This window comes from Schistocerca cancellata, chromosome 4 (assembly GCF_023864275.1).
Source record: "Schistocerca cancellata isolate TAMUIC-IGC-003103 chromosome 4, iqSchCanc2.1, whole genome shotgun sequence".
Classification (NCBI taxonomy): Eukaryota; Metazoa; Arthropoda; class Insecta; order Orthoptera; family Acrididae; genus Schistocerca; species Schistocerca cancellata.
In genome coordinates this window covers 29,853,515-29,879,845 of record NC_064629.1, presented here as the reverse complement: position 1 = coordinate 29,879,845, position 26,331 = coordinate 29,853,515, and the positions used below count along the sequence as shown (strand labels likewise).

At 44.0% G+C, this 26,331-nt stretch overlaps 1 protein-coding gene across 1 annotated transcript in view; it reads right to left on the bottom strand.

Annotated features, from left to right (window-relative positions):
• Positions 1-26,331, bottom strand: part of LOC126183334 (uncharacterized) — a 138,276-nt gene that overhangs the window by 54,500 nt on the left and 57,445 nt on the right. The window contains exon 3 of the mRNA XM_049925198.1: positions 22,378-22,480. Within this exon, the coding sequence (XP_049781155.1) occupies positions 22,378-22,480 (103 nt within the window). The remainder of the gene's footprint in view (positions 1-22,377; positions 22,481-26,331) is intronic.

Genomic DNA, 26,331 nt, shown 5'->3' with positions numbered 1-26,331 from the left:
AAGGAACTACAGTGCAATCTTCCTCTGTGAAACAACTTTGGAAAAAGACATTTAGTATTTCGGCCTTTATTCTGTCATCCTCTGTTTCAGTACCATTTTGGTCACAGAGTGTCTGGACATTTTGTTTTGATCCACCTACCGCTTTGACATAAGACCAAAATTTCTTAGGATTTTCTGCCAAGTCAGTACATAGAACTTTACTTTCGAATTCATTCTAAAATCCCGCTGCATATCTACGTTAACGATATGGGCCTGTAATTTAGTGGATTACTCCTACTACCTTTCTTGAATATTGGTGTATACTGTGCAGCTTTCTAGTCTTTGGGTACGGATCTTTCGTCGAGCGAACGGTTGTATATGATTGTTAAGTATGGAGCTGATGCATCAGTATACTCCGAAAGGAACCTAATTGGTATATAGTCTGGAACAGAAGACTTGCTTTTATTAAGTGATTTTGTTGCTTCACTACAAACCAACATCCACCATGGGGTTATGGTTCGAATCCTCGTCAGGTTTCCTTCTTGGTTTTTAAAGTTTTGTTCCCTAGTTCTCGTCATTTAAAAGTAGGAAATCATTTTGTCACGTGGCAATAGCATATCACATGACGTTAGGGTCCATTAACTGCATGCATGTCTCTACTAACTACGAAGTGCACAGCCACAACTGGCCTGTCAGGTTCACGTAGGGTGGCTTCCCGTTGGAGTACACAAACAAGGAATTCGTCGATACGCTTTTGGTGCTGGGTGCATCCGATAGCCATGCTGCGGCTGCTGTTCGTACGTATGCTGCACGGTAGCCTCAAAGGCGCCATCCAGATAAGAATGGTTTTTATCGCCTGAACAATTCAAAGGAAGCTTGAGTCTCATTTCAAATAAGTACCCTGCTCATACAATTATAGTCGGTGGTGACTTCAATCTACCCTCGATATGCTGGAAAAATTATACGTTTAAAGCCGGCGGTAGGCATAAAACATCATCCGAAATTGTACTGAATGCTTTCTCAGAAAATTATTTTGAACAATTAGTTCATGAGCCCACTCGAAGCGTAAATGGTTGCGAAAGCATACTTGGCCTGTTAGCACCAAATAATCCTGGACAAATAGTGAGTTTTGTGACGAATACAGGGATTAGCGACCACAAGGCAGTTGCTGCTACGCTGAATACCGTAACACCTACAACCATCAAAAAGAAACGCAAAGTACATCTATTTAAAAAGCTGATAAAAATGCTCTTAACGCCTTTTTAAGAGACTCTTCACTCCTTCCGATTTGATCATATAAGTGTAGCAAAGTTGTGGAATGTTTTCAAAGAGATAGTATCAACAGCAATTGAGAGACATATACCACATAAAATAATAAGTGATGGTACTGATCCCCTATGGTACACAAAACGGGTCAGATCGTTGTTGCAGAAGCACGAAAAAAGCATGCCAAATTTAAAAGAACGCAAAATCCCTAACATTGGCAAAGTTTACAGAAGTTCGAAATATGGCGCGTACTTCAATGCGAGATGCTTTTAATAATTTCCACAACGAAATTCTGTCTCGAAATCTGGCAGAAAACCCAAAGAGATTCTGGTCATACATAAAGCACACCAGTGGCAAGACACAATCAATAACTTCACTGCGCGATAACAACGGTGAAGTCACTGATGACAGTACCACTAAAGCAGAGTTATTAAACACGGTTTTCCGAAACTCCTTCACCAAAGAAGACGAAGTAAATATTCCTGAATTCCGATCAAGAACAACTGCAAAGATGAGAAACATAGAAGTAGATATCCTCGGTGTAACAAAGCAGCTTAAATCACTTAATAAAGGCAAGGCCTCCGGTCCAGATTGTATACCAGTCAGGTTCCTTTCAGAGTATGCTGATAAAATAGCTCCATGTTTAGCAATTATATACAGCCACTGGCTCACAGAAGGATACGTACCTAAAGACTTGCTCAAGTCACACCAATACCCAAAAAGGGAAGTAGGAGTATTCCGCTGAATTACAGGCCTATATCACTAGTGTCGATTTGCAGTAGGGTTTTAGAACATATACTGTTTTCGAACATTATGAAGTACCTCGAAGAAAACGATTTATTGACATATAGTCAGCACGGATTCAGAAAATATCGTTCTTGTGAAACACAACTAGCTCTTTATACTCATGAAGTAATAAGTGCTATCGACAGGGGAGTCAAATTGATTCCATATTTTCAGATTTCCAGAAGGCTTTCGACACCGTTCCTCACAAGCGTTTTCTAATCAAACTGCGTGCCTATTGAGTATCGCCTCAGTTGTGCGACTGGATTCGTGATTTCCTGTCAGAAAGGTCACAGTTCGTAGAAATAGACGGAAAGTCATCGACTAAAACAGAAGTAATATCCGGCGTTCCCCAAGGAAGTGTTATAGGCCCTCTCTTGTTCCTGATCCATATTAACGACATAGGAGACAATCTGAGTAGCCGTCTTAGATTGTTTGCAGATGATGCCGTCATTTAGCGTCGTGTAAAGTCATCAGATGATCAAAACGACTTGCAAAATGATTTAGATAATATATCTGTATGATGGCAACTGACCCTGAATAAAGAAATGTGCGAAGTTATTCACATGAGTACTAAAAGAAATCAGCTAAATTTCGATTACGCGATAAGTCACACAAATCTGAAGGCTGTAAATTCAACTAAATACTTAGGGATTACAATTACAAATAACCTAAATTGGAAGATCACATAGATAGTATTGTGGGTAGAGCAAACCAAAGACGGCGATTCATTGGCAGAACACTCAGAATGTGCAACAGGTCTACCAAAGAGACTGCTTACACTACGCTTGTCCGCCCTATTCTGGAGTACTGCTGTGCGGTGTGGGATCCGCATCAGGTGGGACTGACGGATGACATCGAAAAAGTACAAAGAAGGGCAGCTCGTTTTGAATTATCGCGAAATAGGGGAGATAGTGTCACAGACATGATACGTGAATTGGTGTGGCAATCATTAAAACAAAGTTCTGGGCTCCAACGGATTATAGCTTGACTTTTTATCATTTTATTAGGCATGAAAATGTCCTGTTCTCTTTGCAAGAGTTCGGTTATTAGTAATCACGTAGATGTAGATGAAGTACAGCACTTTATATATACCACCAAAACTGACCCCAGAAGACTGCAGAGGGCAGCAGTTCCAACTGTGTCGTCCTTGATGGGCGCTCACGAACTAACCAAATTGTAGGTAGTCTTACCACCCCCTTCCATCCCTCCCCTCTACCTCCCTCCCACTCTTCACCATAGGCTTGCCGCTGGTGGTCCACAAAGAGATCCTTCTGGTGAGATGTATATACTATCTCCAGTCTGCAGAAATCAGTCCCAGATAGACAAAAGACAAGAACAAGACACTTCATTTAATATGTTAAACGTAATCCTCGAAAAGACTGAACTCCTCTGGAACAACGAAATTCCGGAGAACTCTGCAGCTCGATTTTTCAAATGTCCTCTGATTGGGAAACAGGAAGCCCTCTGCCTAAAGCGACTGCAGCTCCTGTGATGTTTGAGAGCAGAGTCTCCCTCAGCTGCGACCCCAGGCGTGGCACGCGCTCGCGGTCTCCTCGAGGCGATGACCCTTCACCAACACAAAAGGGAAATTTAGTGGCACCGCCCCAGCCCCGCAGCTGTATCAGGAGACCACACACTGCACCATACCCACACAGCCACTGCAAGTAACACCCGTTCTGCGATGGAGAACAATTGAATTTAAGATTAACGCATCTCTTACAGTCGAGCATTTATTAAAAAGGAGAACACAATCGCGACGGTAATAAATGTACTCTTTCCACGAAAATAGAAGCAGTCCGTTTGCATTTAGTGTATGAGCAAAATCGGTAAAGTTTTTACATTCGACTGCAGGATACAATTCGCATCTCAGTATTATGCGACATCCAAGAAGTGCACCACCACCGATTACAAATGATCAGTTTACACACCTCCTGTATTCATCCAACCTTCATAAAATTGGGAAAAAACTTCCATTATTTTGCTGCAAAAATTACCGATCACCGCAGAATGTCCTCGTTATTATCATCATTGGAGTAAAGAAAAAGCGAGAATTTAAACTCTGGAGAAAAACATTTATGTTAAGCAATTTATTTCAGCCTGATGGACAAATTACATGACCTGAGAGCATCTCTCACGTTCAAGTAAGTGTCTGTAAAGAAATTGTCATGCGCGTGTGTATTACAAACATTTCAGGCACGTGAAATAACATTAGAGAACACAATCTTTTACGCTATTGGCTCACGTGCCGGAAAGACAATCATTTTTACATGCATCAACAAGGAGCTATAATTCAAGAGCATGTTACTGTCTTGTACACTATGGCAAGTACGATTTTACCGATGCGAAGCTATATCACACCAGCGTTTATGAAACAAATCATGAGAACCTGTCTTGTAATAGAACCTCTTATAAGATTTTTCCACGTCTCTCTCTCCTCCGATACATCGAAACCAATTACTGGCTGCATACCTACCTTTGACAGTTTTACTCCATAACTCCCCTCTACCAACATGTCTGTAAAATTTCTGATGATGAAGCAGATTCTCGCGTTCTAGTTTTGTAAGCAATTTAATCATCACAGCCTGTTTCACGCAATCGACTCACAAGTCGGGAAAAAACACTGTCATTTCTAGGTTTCACAACGAGCTATAATTCGAGTGGTGTCTACTTTATAATTAGAGGTTATCAAGTATGAAATAACACTGTAATTGCTGTAACACTCCATCTCGACCAAGTGATGTCAGTGAATCATTATGTGGTAATTAGCAGCAGTGTACCAGTGGACGGACGTTATGGGAAATACACTTTTGATATGGGATGATGTACTGTAATACGCACTGCAGTTGATAGTATGATAAATTTTAGCAGTTTTACCAGCTGTTTTGTAATTTCAATGCCAGTCGATGGCACAGCCCAGTGCTTCACAACTTCTGCATAATCGCTAAAATCACCCCTCCATTACTTTGCACGTACCATATGCCAGATTGCAAATGCAGATAGATGACTGTGCAGTGCATCCATTCGGTCATTTGTAGTCTATCGAAGTATACCAGTTGTTCTGTAATTTCAATACCACCCAGTGACACAGCAGAATGCTTCCCAATTTCTGCATCATCGGTAAATCACCCCACGACTGCTTTGCAAGTACCATATACTAGATTGCGAATGCAGCTAAATGACTTTGCAGTTTGTCCATTAGACCATATACACCAAAGTATACCAGACAGCATCCTATACCGATGTAATTAGGTTGTCTACATATTTCCAGCACATCGATCATAGTGCATAATTTACTATTATGACTGGCCATCTTTCCCTGTGTGGATGGGCGTCACAGAGTATTCTCGTATTCATAGGATAAAGTCGGAGATTGACAAATGCCTTCCAATGGAAAATGGAAAATGAGCGTTTGGCGTCATTGGCCGGGAGGCCCCTCGCGGGGCAGGTCCGGCCGCCTTGGCGCAGGTCTTATTACATTCGGCGCCACATTGGGCGACCTGCACGCCGGATGGGGATGAAATGATGATGAACACAACACAACACCCAGTCCCTGAGCGGAGAAAATCTCCGACCCAGCCGGGAATCGAACCCGGGCCCGGAGGACGGCAATCCGTCACGCTGACCACTCAGCTACTGGGGCGGACAATGCCTTCCACATTGTCCTTGACCAATCCTCCCTGCAACACCAATCTTGACCCACGGCACCCATTCAAAAACACAAGATCTCTCTAGATGCAAGCGTGTCGAGGAGGGTAGCGCCTCTTATTGGTGTGTAGTAGACATAAGAGTACTGTGATATAACGGATGATAAAGAAGAAACGTGTATTTTATACATGATGGAGATCCAGAGGGATGGAGTTTGAAACATTTCACGTAAACTAAGCGTGCTATCAATTGTGAAGCGTTATTCCACTGTCTGGAGCCAGTACCAGGAAGGTACCAACGTGAGACCATCGTACAGCATAGACACACACTCCTATGGTTACATGGTTCTGTACCTAAAAATGCCAATTGTTAATACCATACGGTTTCTGAAGTATTAATCATCCCGAATGCAGCGGTCTTAATACTCTAATACAGGATATATTTGTCCAGCGTATGACATGCAACCATCCTGCACCATACCTATCACTACGGCGACAAACTGTAAAATGATAAAACTACTTCCTTCTGCACCATTCTGGTCTCCTAGGATGGCATCGTCAGTGTATATCCACCGCTCGAGTTGCTTATAAATCAATTAGAACGAAGTCCGGAGGCTGCTGCACAGTCTCTTAAGAAATTAAAGGGTATTATATGTCTTTTTAAGTCGGAAAACGTATGTACTCTCAATCACACTTCCCGCATCAGTTGTGCTTGTAAGTAGTGGTAGTATCGGTTTTGACAGATGTGGCTATGTCTCACTAGGAGTAGAGCGAGGAATAACCAACATGAATATTTTTGATATCTGATACATTGAGGTACAACCCACACCTTTCTGTACACAAATACACACGAAGGAGGAGCAACTTCTTACGAGGGAGTAAGCACCACTATCAGTAGCCACAGGAGATGTAACAGTCTTATTGCCGTTTACGGTAGCATCATCCTGGTCTGATGTTAGGTAGTTTTGCTCATGGATAGAATAATACAATAATTTCGTCCCAACACCACATCCCTCGAGTAGGCCTACACCTTCCCTCACACTGTTAAGGATGATACATATGACCTCAGTCCACTCTCGTATTGAACACTCTAGAGAATGGCCTAAGTCTGATAAATGCATTGATTCTTTTCCTTAATACTTACGGAATAACATTGTTTGTCAGAACCAGCCGTAATTCGGTAATATCTATGTTCGACTGCATGTGTGAGAACACAATTATGGATTGGGCTACATATGTTTTGCCTGCTTTAATATACCACCTCAGTGTAATACTTACGTCGACTTTGTTGAAGTATGTGTTGCAAAAACCCATGTAGTTTAAAGGAGAGGAGGAAGGTTAAAACTGAATGCAGCCAGAGCATAATTTTTAAGCTTTTCTCGGTCTTGAGTGTCTGTGTACCCCTAAACCACCTCAATTCCCCGAATTTCGTGGTAAGTTTTCTCTAATTTTATGTATTCTCAGTCGGTTTACATAATTTTGCAAGTTTTTTGCGGTTTTACATATTTCGTAGTATTTTCCTCAATTTTACGTATTTATCATCAATCTGTCGTAATTACACCAGGTTTTCCTCGATTTTTACCGATTTTATGTCATTTTTTCATATTTTTATATTTTTCCGTATCTGTATGCTCATATTGTCGGGATACTCATGCATTGTTTGATTTTATGTGAGGATTTTGCGTATGCTATACACCAGCCTACTAAAAAATCCTAAGGATTCCTCTCCTTCTGATGATCTACATGAATGCATTTTGGATAGGGAGATCATGAAAAGTACAGTAAAACTCGTCTCGTAGCTAGATGCGACTCCAAGTGTGGTGCAGATTGGAAATTCGTAGTCTGGAAACAAATCCGTGTACTTCTACGGCACATCAGAGAGCTTGTCTGCAGACTCATCTAGAGATGCACTTGGTGCAAATTCAAAGTCTGGCACAGTTCTACACGTTCCTCTGGCTTCCGCTATACCGTGTAGAGGTCTGCAACAAATGGTTCAAATGGCTCTGAGCACTATGGGACTTAACATCTGAATTCATCAGTCCCCTAGAACTTAGAACTACTTAAACCTAACTAACCTAAGGATATCACACACATCCATGCCCGAGGCAGGATTCGAACCTGCGACCGTAGGGTCGCGCGGTTCCAGACTGAAGCTCCTAGAACCGCTCGGCCACATCGACCTGCCGGTCTGCAACAGGGAGCTGACATGTGTACAGAGCTGATTTCTGCTGCTGCTCTGATATTTTTTTCCCATAAATATATGCTCTTATTGCTTACCAGATGAGCTTCGCTACTTTTGTTTACACCTTCCAACTCCGATACGTCCCCACAACCATGCCAGGACATCTGCAATCTGTAGATTTCGGGTACTTTTTTATCCTAATTATAAGTTATTCATTAGTTGACAGTGTGTCGACTGGACTTAGCATCCTGGACCGTGAGCGTTACGGCGTAAAGTCAGCGCCGGCACGCCAGTCGGAAACGACAGGGAAGAGAAGGCTATGAGAAGAGGTTGGCCAATCGCACGCTGACAGACCTTCCTCCAGGATGACAACGCGACAGCGGCGGCCCCTGTGTGAAGAGGACATAAGCGCCGTGCCCGACTTGTTGCACCCCACTTGGACAACAGCTTCAACGTTGACCACTTCGTTAGCTATCGTTGTGCAGCACAGACTTGTGTTTGTCTATTGTGAAGAAGACTGATTATATTGCATGTAGCCATTCGCTATTGAAGTTAAGTATTGTAATTATCTCGTCGTAATAAAACTCATTAATACGAGTTGTTTGATTATTTCCCCACTAGAAAACCGAGTACGCTGGATACCTAGACACAACAGTGAGAGCTTCCCTCCCCCGCACCTACAGAGTGCGCATCCCCTGTAATGTAATTTATAGATGGACACTTAGCAAGTTATGCGTTAGAACCGCAACCGTCCACCGCTGACAGCTCTACACATACGCCTATGGAGGCTATGTATGCATATTAGCAAGCACGAAGTCTAGATTTCAACTGCTTTTACGTTATTTTCGACAGTGCTGCAGCCCTGCAAAGAGTGAAAACTCTTCGCAAAACGATTCTGTAGGGGATGTAAGCACAATTAAATTTATCCTGCTAAGGACCATAACATCTTCGATGAACGTTATATTACCGATATTTGGTAACAATATTGTCTAGATTCTCCAGTAATAACAACAAACCAAGGCATCCTGCTGCGCCTGTTACACCTGCTTTTGTACTCTTAAAGATCCACGATGACAGCACATAATCATCCCAATTACGCTATTTTGTGTGTTAGATGTCCATAGGAAGGATATAGACAGTCCTTCGTGAGTATGATTCTTATGAACGGTACAGAACAACACATTAGTCGCGCTTGGTGCAGGTGTTTGAGGACCAAATCGCGGCTGTGGGGGAGAAAAAAAATTCGGAGACAAATAGTCTTTGTTTTCTGGCTGCTTCTGGTAAACGTAAACGTAGCAAAGACGGTCGGTAGGACGCCAACTTTTAAAAGTAACTTATATCTCCATAAATTCTAATTATTTTGGACCATTGCTAAATTCATTGCAGTTACTGTTTACAAAATGTTTTCTGAAACAGTTGACGTCTTTGCATCACACATTAAGCCTACAGAGAAAATAATAGCAAATCCATTGTGCTAATCAGTGTCGCTTTTCACGACTGTTAGTCACCTGTGACAAACAAATGCTTGATTTTTTATGCGAGTTTTGTAGTGCTTGTTAGTAACGGGCAGTGCATGAAGTGAACTGATATTGAGTGGAGAGTGCCCGAGTTGACAGACAGCGTATCCGAGTAGCGAGCATTGCGCAAAGGTGGCGCCGGCATTGTTCTCTGCGGTAACTGGCTGATAGTCATCGCTTATGCCTATGACTAAAGTAGTGAGTGAGCTCAGAGCAGACGTTGAACTGCATTACATCAGGCCTCGCAGCTCAGTGTCCCTGAATATAATGACCTCTCCGTCTGCTCTGTCCCACAATGATTTGCTAAATTTGCTCTGTGCGTTTCCATAGATATGATTCGCTGATGAGATGCTTTGAAGCACTAATCAAATTATTTGTTAGCAACTTCGATTTGGTTTCGTGATTTACTCCTTCTGAACGCTAAGATAAACATGAATTTGCCAAAGATGTTCTTTGCTAAAGGCATTCCGTTCTTGATAAATGCTTAGTTCAGTGGTACCTGAAAACTCTATTCGCAATTAATTCTCAAATCTTGTCAGGTCCGTGTGACTGTCTCCTTCATTTTACTCTTATCGTCATGACCAACAAGCGAAATTTGCCGTGGTTGCCCGCCCAGCCACTACGATAGCGGTCCTTGAGGCTCCCTTTGAGCTTATTGTGTAGCTACCCACTCGCGCAAATGCATAACGGTATCTGTATCTGTTATGGACCACTGACTGAAGTATGTGAAAATTATTTAGCAAGAAGCTGAGTACATTACGTTGCATGGGTGTATATTTATTTTGATCGTCTGTTTGTTCTTCCACCTGTCCACCTCCTCCTCCACTCTCTTGCTGTTTATATCCTCCAGCCTCCCTCTCTCTGTCCATCTCCTACTCTTTCCTTTATCTGCCCATCTCCTCCTCTTCCTCCTCTTTGTCCATTAATTCCTCTTCCCTTTCTGTGTCGATTTCCTCGTCCTCTTCTCTCCGCCCATTTCCGCCTCCGTGCCACGCGGAGTGCCCCCGCGGTTTGAGGCGCCATGTCACGGATTGCGCGGCCCGTCACGCCGCAGGTTCGAGACCTCCCTCGGGCATGGGTGTGTGTGTTGTTCTTAGCACAAGTTACACTACTGGCCATTAAAATTGCTACACCAAGAAGAAATGCAGATGATAATCGGGTATTCCTTAGACAAATATATTAGACTAGAACTGACATGTGATTGCATTTTCACGCAATTTGGGTGCATAGATCCTGAGAAATCAGTCCCCAGAACAACCACCTCTGGCCGAAATAACGGCCTTGATAGGCGTGGGCATTGAGTCAAACAGAGCTTGGATGGTGTGTACAGGTACAGCTGCCCACGCAGCTTCAACACGATACCACAGTTCATAAAGAGTAGTAACTGGCGTATTGTGACGAGCCAGTTGCTCGGCCACCATTGACCAGACGTTTTCAATTGGTGAGAGATCTGGAGAATGTGCTGCTCAGGGCAGCAGTTGAACATTTTCTGTATCCAGAAAGGCCCGTACAGGACCTGCAACATGCGGTCGTGCATTATCCTGCTGAAATGTAGGGTTTCGCAGGGATCGAATGAAGTTAGAGCCACGGGTCGTAACACATCTGAAATGTAACGTCCACTGTTCAAAGTGCCGTCAATGCGAACGAGAGGTGACCGAGACGTGTAACCAATGGCACCCCATACCATCACGCTGGGTGATACGCCAGTATGGCGACGACGAATATATGCTTCCAATGTGCGTTCATCGCGATGTCGCCAAACACGGATGCGACCATCAAGATGCTGCAAACAGAACCTGGATTCATCCAAAGAAATGACGTTTTGCCATTCTTGCACCCAGGTTCGTCGTTGAGTACACCATTGCAGGTGCTCCTCTCTGTGATGCAGCGTCAAGGGTAACCGCAGCCATGGTCTCGGAGCTGATAGTCCATGCTGCTGCAAACATCGTCGAACTGTTCGTGCAGACGGTTGTTGTCTTGCAAACGTTCCCATCTGTTGACTCAGGGGTCGAGACGTGGCTGCACGATCCGTTAAAGTCATGCGGATAAGATGCCTGTCATCTCGCCTGCTAGTGATACGAGGCCGTTGGGATCCAGCACGGCGTTCCGTATTACCCTCCTGAACCCACCGATTCCATATTCTGCTAACAGTCATTGGATCTCGACCAACGCGAGCAGCAATGTCGCGATACGATAAACCGCAATCGCGATAGGCTACAATCCGACCTTTATCAAAGTCGGAAACGTGATGGTACGCATTTCTCCTCCTTACACGAGGCATCACAACAACGTTCCACCAGGCAACGCCGGTCAACTGCTGTTTGTGTATGAGAAATCGGTTGGAAACTTTCCTCCTGTCAGCACGTTGTAGGCGTCGCCACCGGCGCCAACCTTGTGTGAATGCTCTGAAAAGCTTATCATTAGCAAATCACAGCATCTTCTTCCTGTCAGTTAAATTTCGCGTCTGTAGCACGTCATCTTCGTGGTGTAGCAATTTTAATGGCCAGTAGTGTAGTTTAAGAAATGTGTAATTCTAGGGACCGATGACCTCTGCAGTTGGGTCCCTTAGGAATTCACACATATTTGAACATTTTTGTCTTCTCCGCTCTCTCTCTGTCCATCTCTTCCTACCCTCTCTGTGTCCATCTCTTCCTCTTTCCTTTCTCCGTCTATCTGCACCTCTCCCCTCTTTCTACCCGTTTCCTCCTGTTCGCTGTCTGTAGGTTTCCTCCTCCTCTTCCTCCGTCTGCCCACCTCCTCATCCTCTCTATCAGAATCTATCTTCTCTTTCCCCCCTCTGACTGCTCATCTCCCCTTTCTCCTTCTCTCTCTATGTTATCACCCCCACCCGAACTGGAAGTTGCTGGTACTTACCCCCACATAATTTATTTCTGGACAATAAGTAATTTGTTGAAATCAGTCTAGGGGTTAGGAGGAGGCTTTGCCCATGTCACATATGTTTCACATAGCCTCTATTTGACATATTTGACACATATTGTATACATATTTCACTTCTGTCCCTAGCGAATTTCGCAATGCAGTTTTGTTTTCAAGCAGCTTGGTGTTTATGACGTCATATTTCCTGAACTATGTGTCGTACAGTGATATAATTTTGTAGGTACATGGAGCGTCATATGTGGATACTGACTGTGAAACGTGTTGCGAATGATCTAAGTAGCAAACAGCTAATAAATTTAAACGTTATATATGATACGACAGTGTTTCACGCATCTCAGTCTTTATGACGTGTATATCCTGAACTATGTGTCGTACAGTGATACAATTTTGCTGCTACAATTTGTGGTATATGTGAACACTGTATGCAAAACGTATTGTAAATAGAGTTGGTAGTAAGGAAGTAATAATTTTGAGGATGATGCATAAAGGGCCATTTTACTGCGTGAACAGTATAAATATACTAAGCGATAAACTTTTTTCCTTTCCATCATTTTGTGGAGTATGTTAGCGAGAGAAACTCTTTGAAATTACGTGTAAATTTTGTTACAAATTACTAAGTGCTGTCATTCTCAAATAATGGATGAATATAGTCTGGCTATTTCGAGTCATTAACTACGCTTCTTTCTCACACCCACCACCATTCTTTTGAGAGGTAGGTGGTTCTTATCCCCGCAATGGCTCTTTCCAGACAGTAATTAATATGTATACCAAGTTTTTTTGAAATCGGTCCAGAGGTTTGGAGGAGGTGTAGAACATACATACATTGAGGTGAAAAAAATCACAACAACAAGAAAGAGTTGTGCAACATAAACGAAAGTTGGTAGGTGTTTTTCTACCTCTGAAAGATGGTGTCTATTTAGATTTCACACCAGTCGTATAGGAATGGGGCTAGTACCACCATCATGAGGATGCAAATCAGATTTGCTTTAAATCTACGCTGTAACAGTCTTGAGCGTTAGTTGCCTTCGAGACTGGACCTGGTGAGTTGATGTTAGTCTAGAATGCCTTTAAGACGTCAAAGACGCCATTATCAACACCTCATTGAGTTCGAACGAGATCGTGTAATAAGGCGGCAAGAAGTTAGATGTTCTTTCTGCGACGTTGCAGTAAGATTTGGCAGGAATGTAGCTACTATTCATTTTGCTGGCAGCGATGGTTACGAGAATGTACGATGGCAAGGAGTCTGCGGTGGTTATCCCACGCACCCTGACTGCAAATTTGTACGTCACTCTGATGGTTCGACCTGTTGTGCCGCCATTAATGAAGAGCATTCTAAGGGGTGTTTTCCAACAGGATAACGCTTTCCCACATACCGCTGTTGCAACCCATCGTGCTCTACAGAGTGTCGGCATGTTGTCTTGGTCTGTTCGATCACCAGATCTGTCTCCAATCGAGCGTTTATTGCACATCATGAGACGACAAGTCATGCGTCATCCACGACAGCATTAACCGTTCCTGTGTTGACCAACCAAGTGCAACAGGCGTGAAACTCCATTCCAGAAACTCACATCTGGCACCTGTAAAACATAATGCATGCACATTTGCATGCTTGCATTCTACATTCTGGTGGTTACACCGGTTATTAATCTACCACCATTTCAAATTTGCAATGGTTTATCTCTCGCTTACAAATAACCTGTGATCATGAAATGTTAATCGCGTAAATAAGTTATCTAAACAAATATATTCCCGAAATTTCGTGCCGGCCGAAGTGGCCGCGCGGTTCTGGCGCTGCAGTCTGGAACCGCGAGACCGCTACGGTCGCAGGTTCGAATCCTGCCTCGGGCATGGATGTGTGTGATGTCCTTAGGTTAGTTAGGTTTAACTAGTTCTAAGTTCTAGGGGACTAATGACCTCAGCAGTTGAGTCCCATAGTGCTCAGAGCCATTTTTGAACCGAAATTTCGTTATCCTCGAGTAATTAATTTTTGGTGTTGCGATTTTTCCCTGTCAGCACACATATGTGCATACATACATACATTTTTGTAATATTTACGGATAAGAGACAGAAAGAGAGAAAGAGAGAGAGCGAGAAGGCGAGAGAGAGATATCGGCGACAACAGTGTAATTTTTTATCTGTTTTGTCACCCTAAGTTTCCTTAAACAAACAATGCATTTTGGAAAGATTATGCAGTATTTATAGTTTTGAGACCCTTTAGGCCCATACGCCGGTTACTCAGCCACCACTCTGATTATGCGGCAGTGAAAACTGTGTTCAAGCCAGTAAGTTAAAAGCTCTTTGAGATCCATAAAACGCCTTAACCTTGATAATAATGTATAGTAGCCCACATGATATGTATTCGGAGTTGCAAATATGTACAACGATCAGCTGTATAATGGAACGACGACAATGCAAATTTGGGTCGCCCGAGACTCGAACCGGGATTTCCCTCTTATTGCGAGCAGTCGCCTTACCATTAGGTTACCCGAGAACGTTTCACGGCCAGATCCAAACTTCCACATGTCTTCAACTATGTATCTACAACCTGAACTCGTACATCCGTTATTTGTATTCCCATACAGGGTTTACATTGTAACTGAAAGTGGCTTGCCCGGTGTCGGCGAATAGATACGATATTACAGTGCCTGCGTTACTGAGAAGTACAATGCATTGTTCCTGTACGAGTGCAGGTTATAGACACGGAGATGATGACATACGGAAGTTTGGGCCTGGCTTTGAAGTGTGCTCAGATAGCCTAAAGGTAAGGAGACCAGCCGCGATAAGTGTGAAATCCAAGTTCGAGTCTCGGTCGTACTTCGCAAGTGCGAATGCAGTTCATGCGTTTGATAATGGCTATAGTCGCTGCAGTGCCTGTTCCTTCAGACACGAGTGACTTGCGATTAGACCACCAACTATGGAAAGCGCCCTCAAGAAATCAGCAATGTTGATGATAGTGTTAGATCTAATATCCTTCGGCCTAAGGTGCCCCGTTGCTCTTCAATCTGATTTAATTCTATTACCGATCTGACTACTCTACAGGTCATGCGGAAGGTATTTACCCACCAGGACTCTTTTGTGTGGTAGAATTTTACTCTCCATTGGATGGAAACCAGATCCACACGTATCATAATAAACGCACTCATACCATTGCAGAATATCATCCCTATAGTTTGGACACTTCACAATATGAAACAAATGCAGTGGCGTATGGTCTCCTAACATTGATGCCTAGTTCCAGTTGCTACTAGCCTCCGACCAATCGTGCGGGATGACACAGAATGTTGCAGGGAATCCATTACTTATTATCGGATGTCAGGCACTGATTGGAAGGGGCTACGATGTGCACGGTGCACAATATGCAGCCGTCCCTTCTGATGAACAGACGCGGTCGACCGTAATCCTGAGGACGAGTATACCTGCCCTGACGTTACCATGTAGTCCAACATCTTGCTATAGTCACGTCTGAACGCCCCAGAAATCTGGACATTGGAAGTTTCTATCAGCCGCCCAAATAAGATGCACAATGAAACCCCTTAGAAACTCTGTCATTTGCTGATAACACGGTTTCACAAGAGTACGCGGCATGTCCATAGACTTCACGTTGATCAACATATGACGCGGTCTACAAATGGTTCAAATGGCTCTGAGCACTATGGGACTTAACATCTATGGTCATCAGTCCCCTATAACTTAGAACTACTTAAACCTAACTAACCTAAGGACATCACATAACATCCAGTCATCATGAGGTAGAGAAAATCCCTGACCCCGCCGGGAATCGAACCCGGGAATCCGGGCGCGGGAAGCGAGAACACTACCGCACGCGCGGTCTACACCTCTGATATACTCCACCGTGGTAGGTAACAACACCAAACACAAACAACTCTAATGTTCTCCGTTAGCCGTTCTACTTGACACAAGGAGTTGTAACTCTAACCATTTACATATCCGTCGGTATCATGTACGTGTACCAAAATTACATTGACATCCGACCTTGTCTTCCAGGTATTTCACTTTTTTATGGCAGTGTACATACTCCGGAAGCCATCATAAGGTGCACTGTAGAGTATCTTGTACCGCTACTACTCATTTCCTGTCCTGTTCCACTCACACAGCGAGGAGAAATGTCTATATGCCTCCGTACGAGCCCTAATTTCTATTACCTTGTCTTCGCAGACCGTACACGAAATTTACATTGGTGGCAGTAGAATCGTCCTGCAGTCAGACGCAAATGCTCTTTCTCTAAATTTTCACAATTGTTCAAAAAATATGTGTGAAATCTTATGGGACTTAACTGCTAAGGTTATCGGTCCCTAAGCTTACACACTACTTAACCTAAATTATCCAAAGGACAAACACACACACCCATGCCCGAGAGAGGACTCGAACCTCCGGCGGGACCAGCCGCACAGTCCATGACTGTTCTCAGTTGTATTTCGATAAAAGAACGCTGTCTACCCTCCAGGGATTCCCATTTAAATACACGAAGCATCTCCGAAATATTCGTCTCCTGATCGAACCTACCTATAACAAATCTAGCAGCCCGCCTCTGAATTGCTTCGATATTTTCGTCCAATCCGATGTGAAGGGGATCCAATACACCCCTGCAGTATTCAAGAATAGGTCGCACTACTGTCCTATACATGGCTTCCTTAATAGATGGGGCCGGCCGGAGTGGCCATGCGGTTCTAGGCGCTACAGTCTCGAGCCGAGCGACCGCTACGGTCGCAGGTTCGAATCCTGCCTCGGGCATGGATGTGTGTGTGGCCTTAGGTTAGTTAGGATTGATTAGTTCTAAGTTCTACGCGACTGATGACCTCAGAACTTAAGTTTCATAGTGCTCAGAGCCATTTGAACCATTTAATAGATGGGCCACACTTCCCCAACATTCTGCCAATAGACCGAATTCCACCATCCGCCTTTCTTACTCTTGTCCTTACATGCTCGTTCCATTTCACATTACTTTGCAACTTTACGCTTAGATATTTAATCGACGTTAATGTGTCAGCATCACTCCATTAAGGATACAGGATATGAGTGGTGGAAATGTCGAAATTATTTAATGGCTGTATTAAATTATATACTCTTTCATGATTACATTGATATATACACTACTGGCCATTAGAATTGCTACACCACGAAGATGACGTGCTACAGACGCGAAATTTAACCGACAGGAAGCAGATGCTGTGATATGCAAATAAATAGCTTTTCAGAGCATTCACACAAGGTTGGCGCCGGTGGCGACATCTACAACGTGCTGACATGAGGAAAGTTTGCAACCGATTTCTCATACACAAACAGCAGTTGACCGGCGTTGCCTGGTGAAACGTTGTGATGCCTCGTGTAAGGAGGAGAAATGCGTACCATCACGTTTCCGACTTTGATAAAGGTCGGATTGTAGCCTATCGCGATTGCGGTTTATCGTATCGCGACATTGCTGCTCGCGTTGGTCGAGATCCAATGACTGTTAGAATACGGAATAGGTGGTTTCAGGAGGGTAAACGGAACGCCGTGTTCACGATTTCTGCAACAAACCGACGTAAATGGTCTTTAATTTTGTGGGCCCTTCTTTTACCCTTTATAAATACAGGAGTCACTTGCTATTTGATCTAGTCGCTTGGGACTTTGTTACGGGCGAGAGATTCGCGTTAATTGGAAGCTAAATATGGGACCAATGCTGAAGAGTACTCGTTGTAAAATCGAATTTGGATTCCATACGGACGTCGGGAATTATTTGTTTTCAACTCTTTCAGTTGCTCCTCAGTGCCAGGGATGTCGCCCATACGAGGGTGTGTGCGCCAGTCAAACTATGGTAAGACTTTACGTTCCTCCTGTCACTCTGGGGTGGTGTATTTTAATTAATATAGGTCTGTCTTAAGTTGTGGATCTGACCTTTTAAAGTAAAACTTTTTGTCATCAGTTTTTGGGAATATAATCCGCCCATAATTACTTTTTCTTCCGATATTTAGGCTTAAAATCTGCCATGCGATCCGAAATGAATGCTACGCCGTGACCTTTGAATTTGACTTTTACGTAGATGGAAGCTTAGTGAAGTAAATATTAGCGGAATCATTTTTGAGCTTCCCTCGAGTTGTACGTCAAAGCTGATCGCAGCTGGTTGAATACAGTGCCTGAGGTTTCCTTGTTACTGCGCCTTTTTGGGTCTTTTGTAGATGTTCACACAGAGAACACACCTTATGCAGCCAAAAGCTGCAGGATAAATCGGTGCTTCAGTGCGGTTGCGTCATACCTAAATCATGTATGAGCAACAGATAATGTACACTGTCTCCTGCAAAGACTTCAGTCTCTCCTCGTTAATGAAAAAAAAGAGGAAATGTAAAATTTTCTGTTTTATTCCAAGCAAGAATTAGTTCAGAACCGAACGAGTGTGAAGGGAAAGAAGGCTGTATTAGTGCACAAAGCGAGCCGGAGACTCTACAGTAGCAGAAATAACTCGATCACGTAACTAGGTACAACCGTTTTCTAGTTCAAAGTACTGCGCCTTTTTACCTCGCAGTTCGAGCATGGGAATAGATCGCGGAAAATGTTTTCGTGGGCAGCCGCAACAGCTCGCTGCTAACCTCATGAGGTTTATTGGTGCTGAGAAGAAGAAAGAAGTGACAGTGAAGATGGAAAATGGGGTGAAACGTGCAAGCAAAATGTTTCAAATGAGTAAGAGCATGGTGTGTAATTTACGGCAGGTGGGATACTATGCTAAGCGGGGCGGGATTCTAGTACCTAATCCGAAGAAGAAGAAATAAAGCGCGCACTGATGATCTGGATAATATTGTTACTGACAAGAAATTTCTACGATGTTCTGAATAATAGCAACAAATATCGCACAGAATTGGACTACGATGCTAGCAAGGAAACTAAGAAACACATTTCTATCGGAAAGATCTGGTTTTAAAAGGAGCCAAAATAAACGAGTCGCTATATATACAAACGAGACGACACAGTTTCAAAAAGGCATAAACCATTATGTTCATACACACAAATAAGTAATCAGAATTAAAGCAGCCATCAGTTACAGTTACACTGTGTCCTCCAGAAGATACGGGACACAGTCATACACAGACCAACGCTAAGCTGCCCGACGTCACACATGTAGTTCCTAAATAGACTCCATCAGCGAAACGCGGATATAAGCCGACACACGGCTCCAGTCAGTCAATATCAGCGACAGTATCGACAGAGGATCCAGCAGTAGCTCAGCACAGCATCGAGACTCATATACAGCCGCCGCCAAGCGCACCCATAGTGGATAGTCGACAAGTGATTGTAATTGTCGTTGACTGGATTCAGGACTAGACCAGAATTAAAGGCAGATCAGTCGAAGTGGAAACTGATCTACTGCCACGCACCATCTTCATACTACAGTTAAGTATTGTAAACTGTCTATAAATAAACCATTGTAAATTGTTGCTAATCTGCATTCCCATCTTTTGCCTAAAGTGGACATGTGACGAGGCTGTATAGTTGACGCGTCCAAGCAAGCCATCTCATAACAACAACTAACTTCAGTGGCAGGAGGGTATCATTCTGCCGCCTATTTATGTTTTACACCAAGTGTATTTTGTAAATAAAACATGAAAAGCTGGCGACGAGGAAAAAATAGTGACACAAAAATCTGGCGCCGAGGAGGTTACGACGTGGAGGTCGCAAAACGCGACAGTGCTCCGGTTGCAAGAATAATCGAATGTACGATGTCACAACCTCCCCTCTGTGTTTGTCAGCAGTTCACTTTACCAGGGTTAAAGCATTTACACTGCTGGCCATTAACACTGCAGCACCACGAAGGCATCATGCAACAAACCTCAAACTGGCATTTAGTGTACTACGTGCTCGGATAAACCAATGATTAGCATTTCAGCGCAATCGCACGACGTAGGTAGGAATAACGCCATCTACACTGATAAGCCAAAACATTACGACCATTGCGCACCGCGAAGTTGGATGCCACCTGGTGGCGTTGCAGGCACGTGACGCGCTATGGCAAGTATTTAAGCGCAGCAGAGAAATATGAGGGATCATCCTAGCGAAGAAATGGGCTGCAAATGGGTAAATCCACTGAGATAATCGACTTTGTCAAGGGCGAATCACATTTTTTGTGCACTAGGTCGCTGGTCTTCTCCACAAACGCCGACATCGAGGTGAACGGTGGCTCGAAACGTGTAGCGCGCCACGAGCAGTATTATGCTACGGGAGAAATTTTTCTGCGCTTGCACGGAACCTGTGGTAGTAATCGAAGATACGCTGACAGCTGCGAACTACCTGCGCGCCTCCATGTTTGATGTCTTCTCCGACGGCGCTGTCACCTTTCAGCAGTATAATTGTCCGTGTCCCGGAGCCAGAACCGTGCTACAGTGGTTTGAGAAGCATTATAGTGAACTCATGTTGATGCCTCGACGACCAAATTCGCCTGATGTAAATCCTAAGGAACCCATCTGGGTCGTCGGGCGCCATCACGCAAATCGGCGGCCCGTTATTTACGCGAATTACATGACCTGTGCGTAGACGTTTAATGTCACATACCTCCACAATCCTACTAATAAACTGATACACGGAATAAGTGATGTATTTCATTCCGAGGTCGGACAAACAAGCTATTAAGCTGGTGGTCATAATGTTTTGGCTCATCAGTGTACATTTTGTATACAATGAAAAATTATGCAACGGGCTTTTCATTCAGGAATCGCATTTGAACGCTGTTTGTTTCAGAGAAGATTGTGTTATACGCCATAGGAAAGACGTCTAGGAGCAAGTGTTGGAATGCGACATCGGAAAGATTGTGAACTATGGAGATTGCAGTATGTCGTTCCGTGGTATTTCTGTTCGCGTTGCCAGGATCGCTTTATTGTCATTCGAATTTGGTATCGATGTGTTCAGGAGAGCCATACTCGACGCCATGCGGTATCTTAACGGCTCCACGGGACTAGCGCTCGAAAGGAGAGACATATTTTTCGCTTGGCCGTGCGAGCTTGTACAGCCACGTGACGTATCTCGAGTTAGGAAATGCGCTAGTTTATAGGGAGATAAGTATCTGCAGGAACAGTGTGACGGCGTCTAAAACACAGCGGACTGTCAGCTCGGCGACCATCCTTGCAGCTTCCCTCAATGCAGCGGTAGAGACACGCACTGACAATGGTGCGCCCAACGACAACACTGTACAGAGCAGTGGCACGACGTCGTCTTTTCGGACCAGTCTCGATTCTGTAAACAGCAGCGTGACGGTCGTATCCGTGTGTGGAGCCTCTGAGGAGAACGAGCGTGACATTCGTCTTCATCATCTGAGCCCAGCACATGGCCGGCCGGTGTGGCCGACTGGTTCTAGGCGCTTCAGTCTGGAACCGCGCGACCGCGGTCGTAGGTTCGAATCCTGCCTCGGGCAAGGATGTGTGTGATGTCCTTAGGTTAGTTAGGTTTAAGTAGTTGTAGGGGACTGATGACCTCAGATGTTAAGTCCCATAGTGCTCAGAGCCATTTGAACCATTACAACCCAGCACATGGCTTGATGCTATGGGGTACCGTTGGGCACACAACAAAGTCACCTCTGATTCGCGTAGCCAGTAATTTGGACAGCAGGCATTACATTTTTGACGTGTTTAGGCTGGTGGCAGTGCCCGATATTTAAGGTACGTTGCCAGTGCTGTCCTGGCTTACCTCGATACAGAGGACAGTCACCTATTTTCCTGGCCAGTGCGTTCTCCAGGCCTCTCACCCACTGAATGCATCTGGTCGTGGGCTGCTATGGGCCACCTCTCGCCAGCCTCTATGATTGATCAAGACCAGCACAGAGATGAAGAAGCGTGGAGTGAAATCCCAGTATCTGCCGTCCAAACTCAGTTCCACTCGATTCCCAACCGGATTAGGCCACGGTTTCTATAATAGTTTGTAGCTCTGTGTAGTAAATTTTACACACTGTACATCCCCATATCTATTACATATTTAATTTTGCGTTCTTCTACTATACGCAACAAGGAGCAAAATTTCGTTATTTGCTATACTATCTGGCACTGCAATTTTAATGACCAGTAGTGTATCTGAATTAATAATGAGTAAAGACAGCCAGCTGGTTACAGAAAAGTGGTGTTGTACGTACAGTTTGCACTTGAGGAGCAGCAAGGCGAGCAGGGCGCCGAGCAGCAGCACGCCCGCGCACGACGACACCAGCACCAGCAGCCACGTGTCGTCCAGCGCCGGGCCTGCAACACACACCCACATCTACAGTCACACACGTGTGGCACAATGTTCATGAGCTACCAGGATAATTTGACCCCTTCCCCACCACTGTTCCAATCACAAAAGGTGGATGGGAAGAAAGGTTGTCGGTAAGCCTCCATTATCATCATCGGTTTGCCATTACAGCTGCCTGGGTGTGGTGTAAGACCGCTCTCCACTTGTGCCTATCCATGTACCATTCTTCTCTCGGAACTGTATCCCTGCAAATCCCTCCTGCTCTTAGTTCAGACGTATCTTCGTTGGTCTTCTAGTATTCACATGTGCGTGCAGTTTGCGGTACTTTCTTCTTCCAATCGCTTGAGATGGCCGACGCTTTTCACTTTCTCTTTCAAGGATATGTACACTCCAGCTACTTTCCTTATTGTTTCATTCCTTACACTATCCTTCCTGGTTTTTTGGATCAGAGTTCGTAAGAACTTCATTTCTGCTGCTTGCAATTTGTTGCCGATCTATTTGGTTGTTGTGGAGTTCTCAATGCTATGTTGTTATAAGGATATAATATGACTGAAGGAGAGTCTGTTTCATCCTAAGCGGACTTGTTCGTTTCGGAGTAGATCCCGAACTTCACGATGGAATTGAACTGATTTTTATCGCTTGAAATGTTCACGCAAGATATTTATCCTATGGCATTTATGCTCCATGTCAACCCATGTTTTATTACATTTCATCATTCAATGTAGAAAGGCTAACGCTGCTGTAAGTCAGCAAGTAGTTTAGATCGGTAGCACTCCCCACCCCATAAAGTGACAGATGGTCACGGAGCGTGAGAACCGAGGCCCTAGCAGGAGCCGTGTCATACTGGAGCATACTGAGAATACGACAATTTACACTGCGTGGCTTGGTGACAAACGCATAACTCATTAAATGTTTATACGCGACTCCAACTAGAGTGCCGACATTATCCATACTGACAGCTTCCTAACCGTGATATAAGTAACTACAAAATCAATACCCATTTTAATTAGAACTTTATAAAATATTCTTAGTCATTGGCTGATTAAATCGACTGGCAGTTCCCAGTCAGCTTTCATGTGGAAAAAATGTGTGTTTTACAAGTTCTGATACTACGCGTTTAAAAGTGATTTAATAATTAAAAGTGCCTCGGAGAACGTTTATATACCGAATGAAAAAAAAAGTAATGAATTATTCAGACTACATTTGTCTACGTAACATGTTTAAATGATTAACATGGTAAGATCACAGATGTAAGCGTGAGATAAGCCATTGCAAATGAGGAATGCTGGTATATTAATAACCGCTGTAATCGCCAGTCTGTTGAATGCAAGCATGCAAACGTGCGTGCATTGTGTTGTTCAGGCGCCGGATGGCAGTTTGTGGGATGGAGTTCCATGACTCTTGCGTTTGATCGGTCTATACAGGGACGGTTTATGCTGTTTGTGGATGATGCTGGAGTTGTTGTCCGATGATCTTCCATATGTTCTCAACTGGAGACAAATCTGGCGATCGAGCAGGCCAAGCCAACACTATAGAGCATGTTGGGTTACAACAGAGGTATGTGAGCGAGCGTTATCCTGTTGGAAAACGCACCCTGCAGTCATGCTGCGTAGGATAATTATTCAGACTACATTTGTATACGTAACATGTTTAAATGATTAACATGGTAAGATCACAGATGTAAGCGTGAGATAAGCCATTGCAAATGAGGAATGCTGGTATATTAATAACCGCTGTAATCGCCAGTCTGTTGAATGCAAGCATGCAAACGTGCGTGCATTGTGTTGTACAGGCGCCGGATGGCAGTTTGTGGGATGGAGTTCCATGACTCTTGCGTTTGGTCGGTCTATACAGGGACGGTTTATGCTGTTTGTGGATGATGCTGGAGTTGTTGTCCGATGATCTTCCATATGTTCTCAACTGGAGACAAATCTGGCGATCGAACAGGCCAAGCCAACACTATAGAGCATGTTGGGTTACAACAGAGGTATGTGAGCGAGCGTTATCCTGTTGGAGAACGCACCCTGCAGTCATGCTGCGTAGGATAACCACGACACTGTTCCTGTTTTCATAGGAAGTCACACTCCAGATCACAATTACACCTGCTGGTTCAATGTATCTAGTACCGAGAAAGATTAGCTGCACCCCTCAACTGGCCTCCTCCTAACCAACACACGGCCATCACTGGCAACGAGGTAGAACCATCTTTCTTCAGAAAATACAACAGACCTCCACCCTACCCTCCAATGAGCTCTCGCTTGACGCGGCTGTAGTCGCAAATGGTGGTGGTTTGGGATCAATGGAATGCACGCTACAGGACGTCTGGCTCCGATTTGTTCTTGAAGTAACAGATTTATAACCGTTGTGTCACTGTGGTGCCAAATGCTGCTCAGATTTCTGCTGTAGATGGAGTACGATGCGCCAGAGCTCTACGTCGAACACAATGGTCTTCCTTCTCAGTAGCGCCACGTAGCCGTGCGGAACCCACTCTTCTTCCGAAAGTGCGTTATCGTGAACACCACTGCCAGCAATCGTGTTCAATGGCTACATTCCTTCCTTCGCAAGAAGGCTAACGAATTATAATCATAATACACTGAGACGCCAATTTGTCTGTCGTCATGGTGTTAAGTCGACAGAAATAGTTGGGTATTATTGCCTGCATCACCGGCATCCCGTTGTTGTCATCTCTTATTGAGATTTTCATATTACCCTGAACACGAGACGCCGAGATAAATGTGTACATTCTCGGTGACGATATATCCCACATTCCATTCATCCTGATCCATTGGTTACGTGCATCGGCAGCAATGAGTGATAGGAAAGCTGTTGCGAGGTGACGAATAACAATGACAATGATAGTTATAACAAATTAGTAATCAAGGATGTGTAGCGCATTACAGACAATTGTTAACGATTAACAAAATAACCAAGAAAAGCTGAGTGCTTAATAGGCGCACTGCATAGGTGTTCTTACCACTTTTGTACTGAATTCTGTTCTCGTTGTTTGCAGAGAGAAAAGAAAGAACCCTGTAGCCATACATATCGCTAGGACAACGAGATATTACCTATCAACTATCCTTGCTTTACATCACGAGACGAACATGGCGTCGCCGGCCTCGGTGGTCTAGCGGTTCTGGCGCTGCAGTCCGGAACCGCGGGACTGCTACGGTCGCAGGTTCGAATCCTGCCTCGGGCATGGGTGTGTGTGATGTCCTTAGGTTAGTTAGGTTTAAGTAGTTCTAAGTTCTAGGGGACTTATGACCTAAGATGTTGAGTCCCATAGTGCTCAGAGTCATTTTTTTGAACATGGCGTCACTGAGCTGATATTTGAAATACATTTCTGTTTTCTCTCTCTGTCTCCCTCTCTCTCTCTCTCTTCTTATTTTTCTTTTTATTTTTGAGGAAAGCATCGAGAAGCGCGAGTAATAAGCAATTAGGCATATAATCTATTTACAGATAGTTTCATCGGGATAAATAATGCAAAAATATACATTTTAAGTGTATTATTGCGTAATTCCAATTATTGACAGTCTATTCGTGAGCTTGCTCGCATTCAGTGGGGTGAAACCCATCACAGAAGCAAGCAAAACACAAATATTTCTTGCGCCATGCACAACACACAAACGAAATCTCGCTGCACTGACGTTTTGTCCGATATATTGCTCGGAAAACATATCTGATTCATGTTGTTAAATACAGCTCTATCAGATATCAATTTGGATGCGTACCAAGTGTATAAAAGTATGTCTCGAAATACACAGAGAGGCACATAGAGAGAGGTATTCGACTGAAACATAGCCATGACCAAGATTGTAACTGGGCTCGACAGCATCGTTGTCTAACACCTTGACAACTCGGA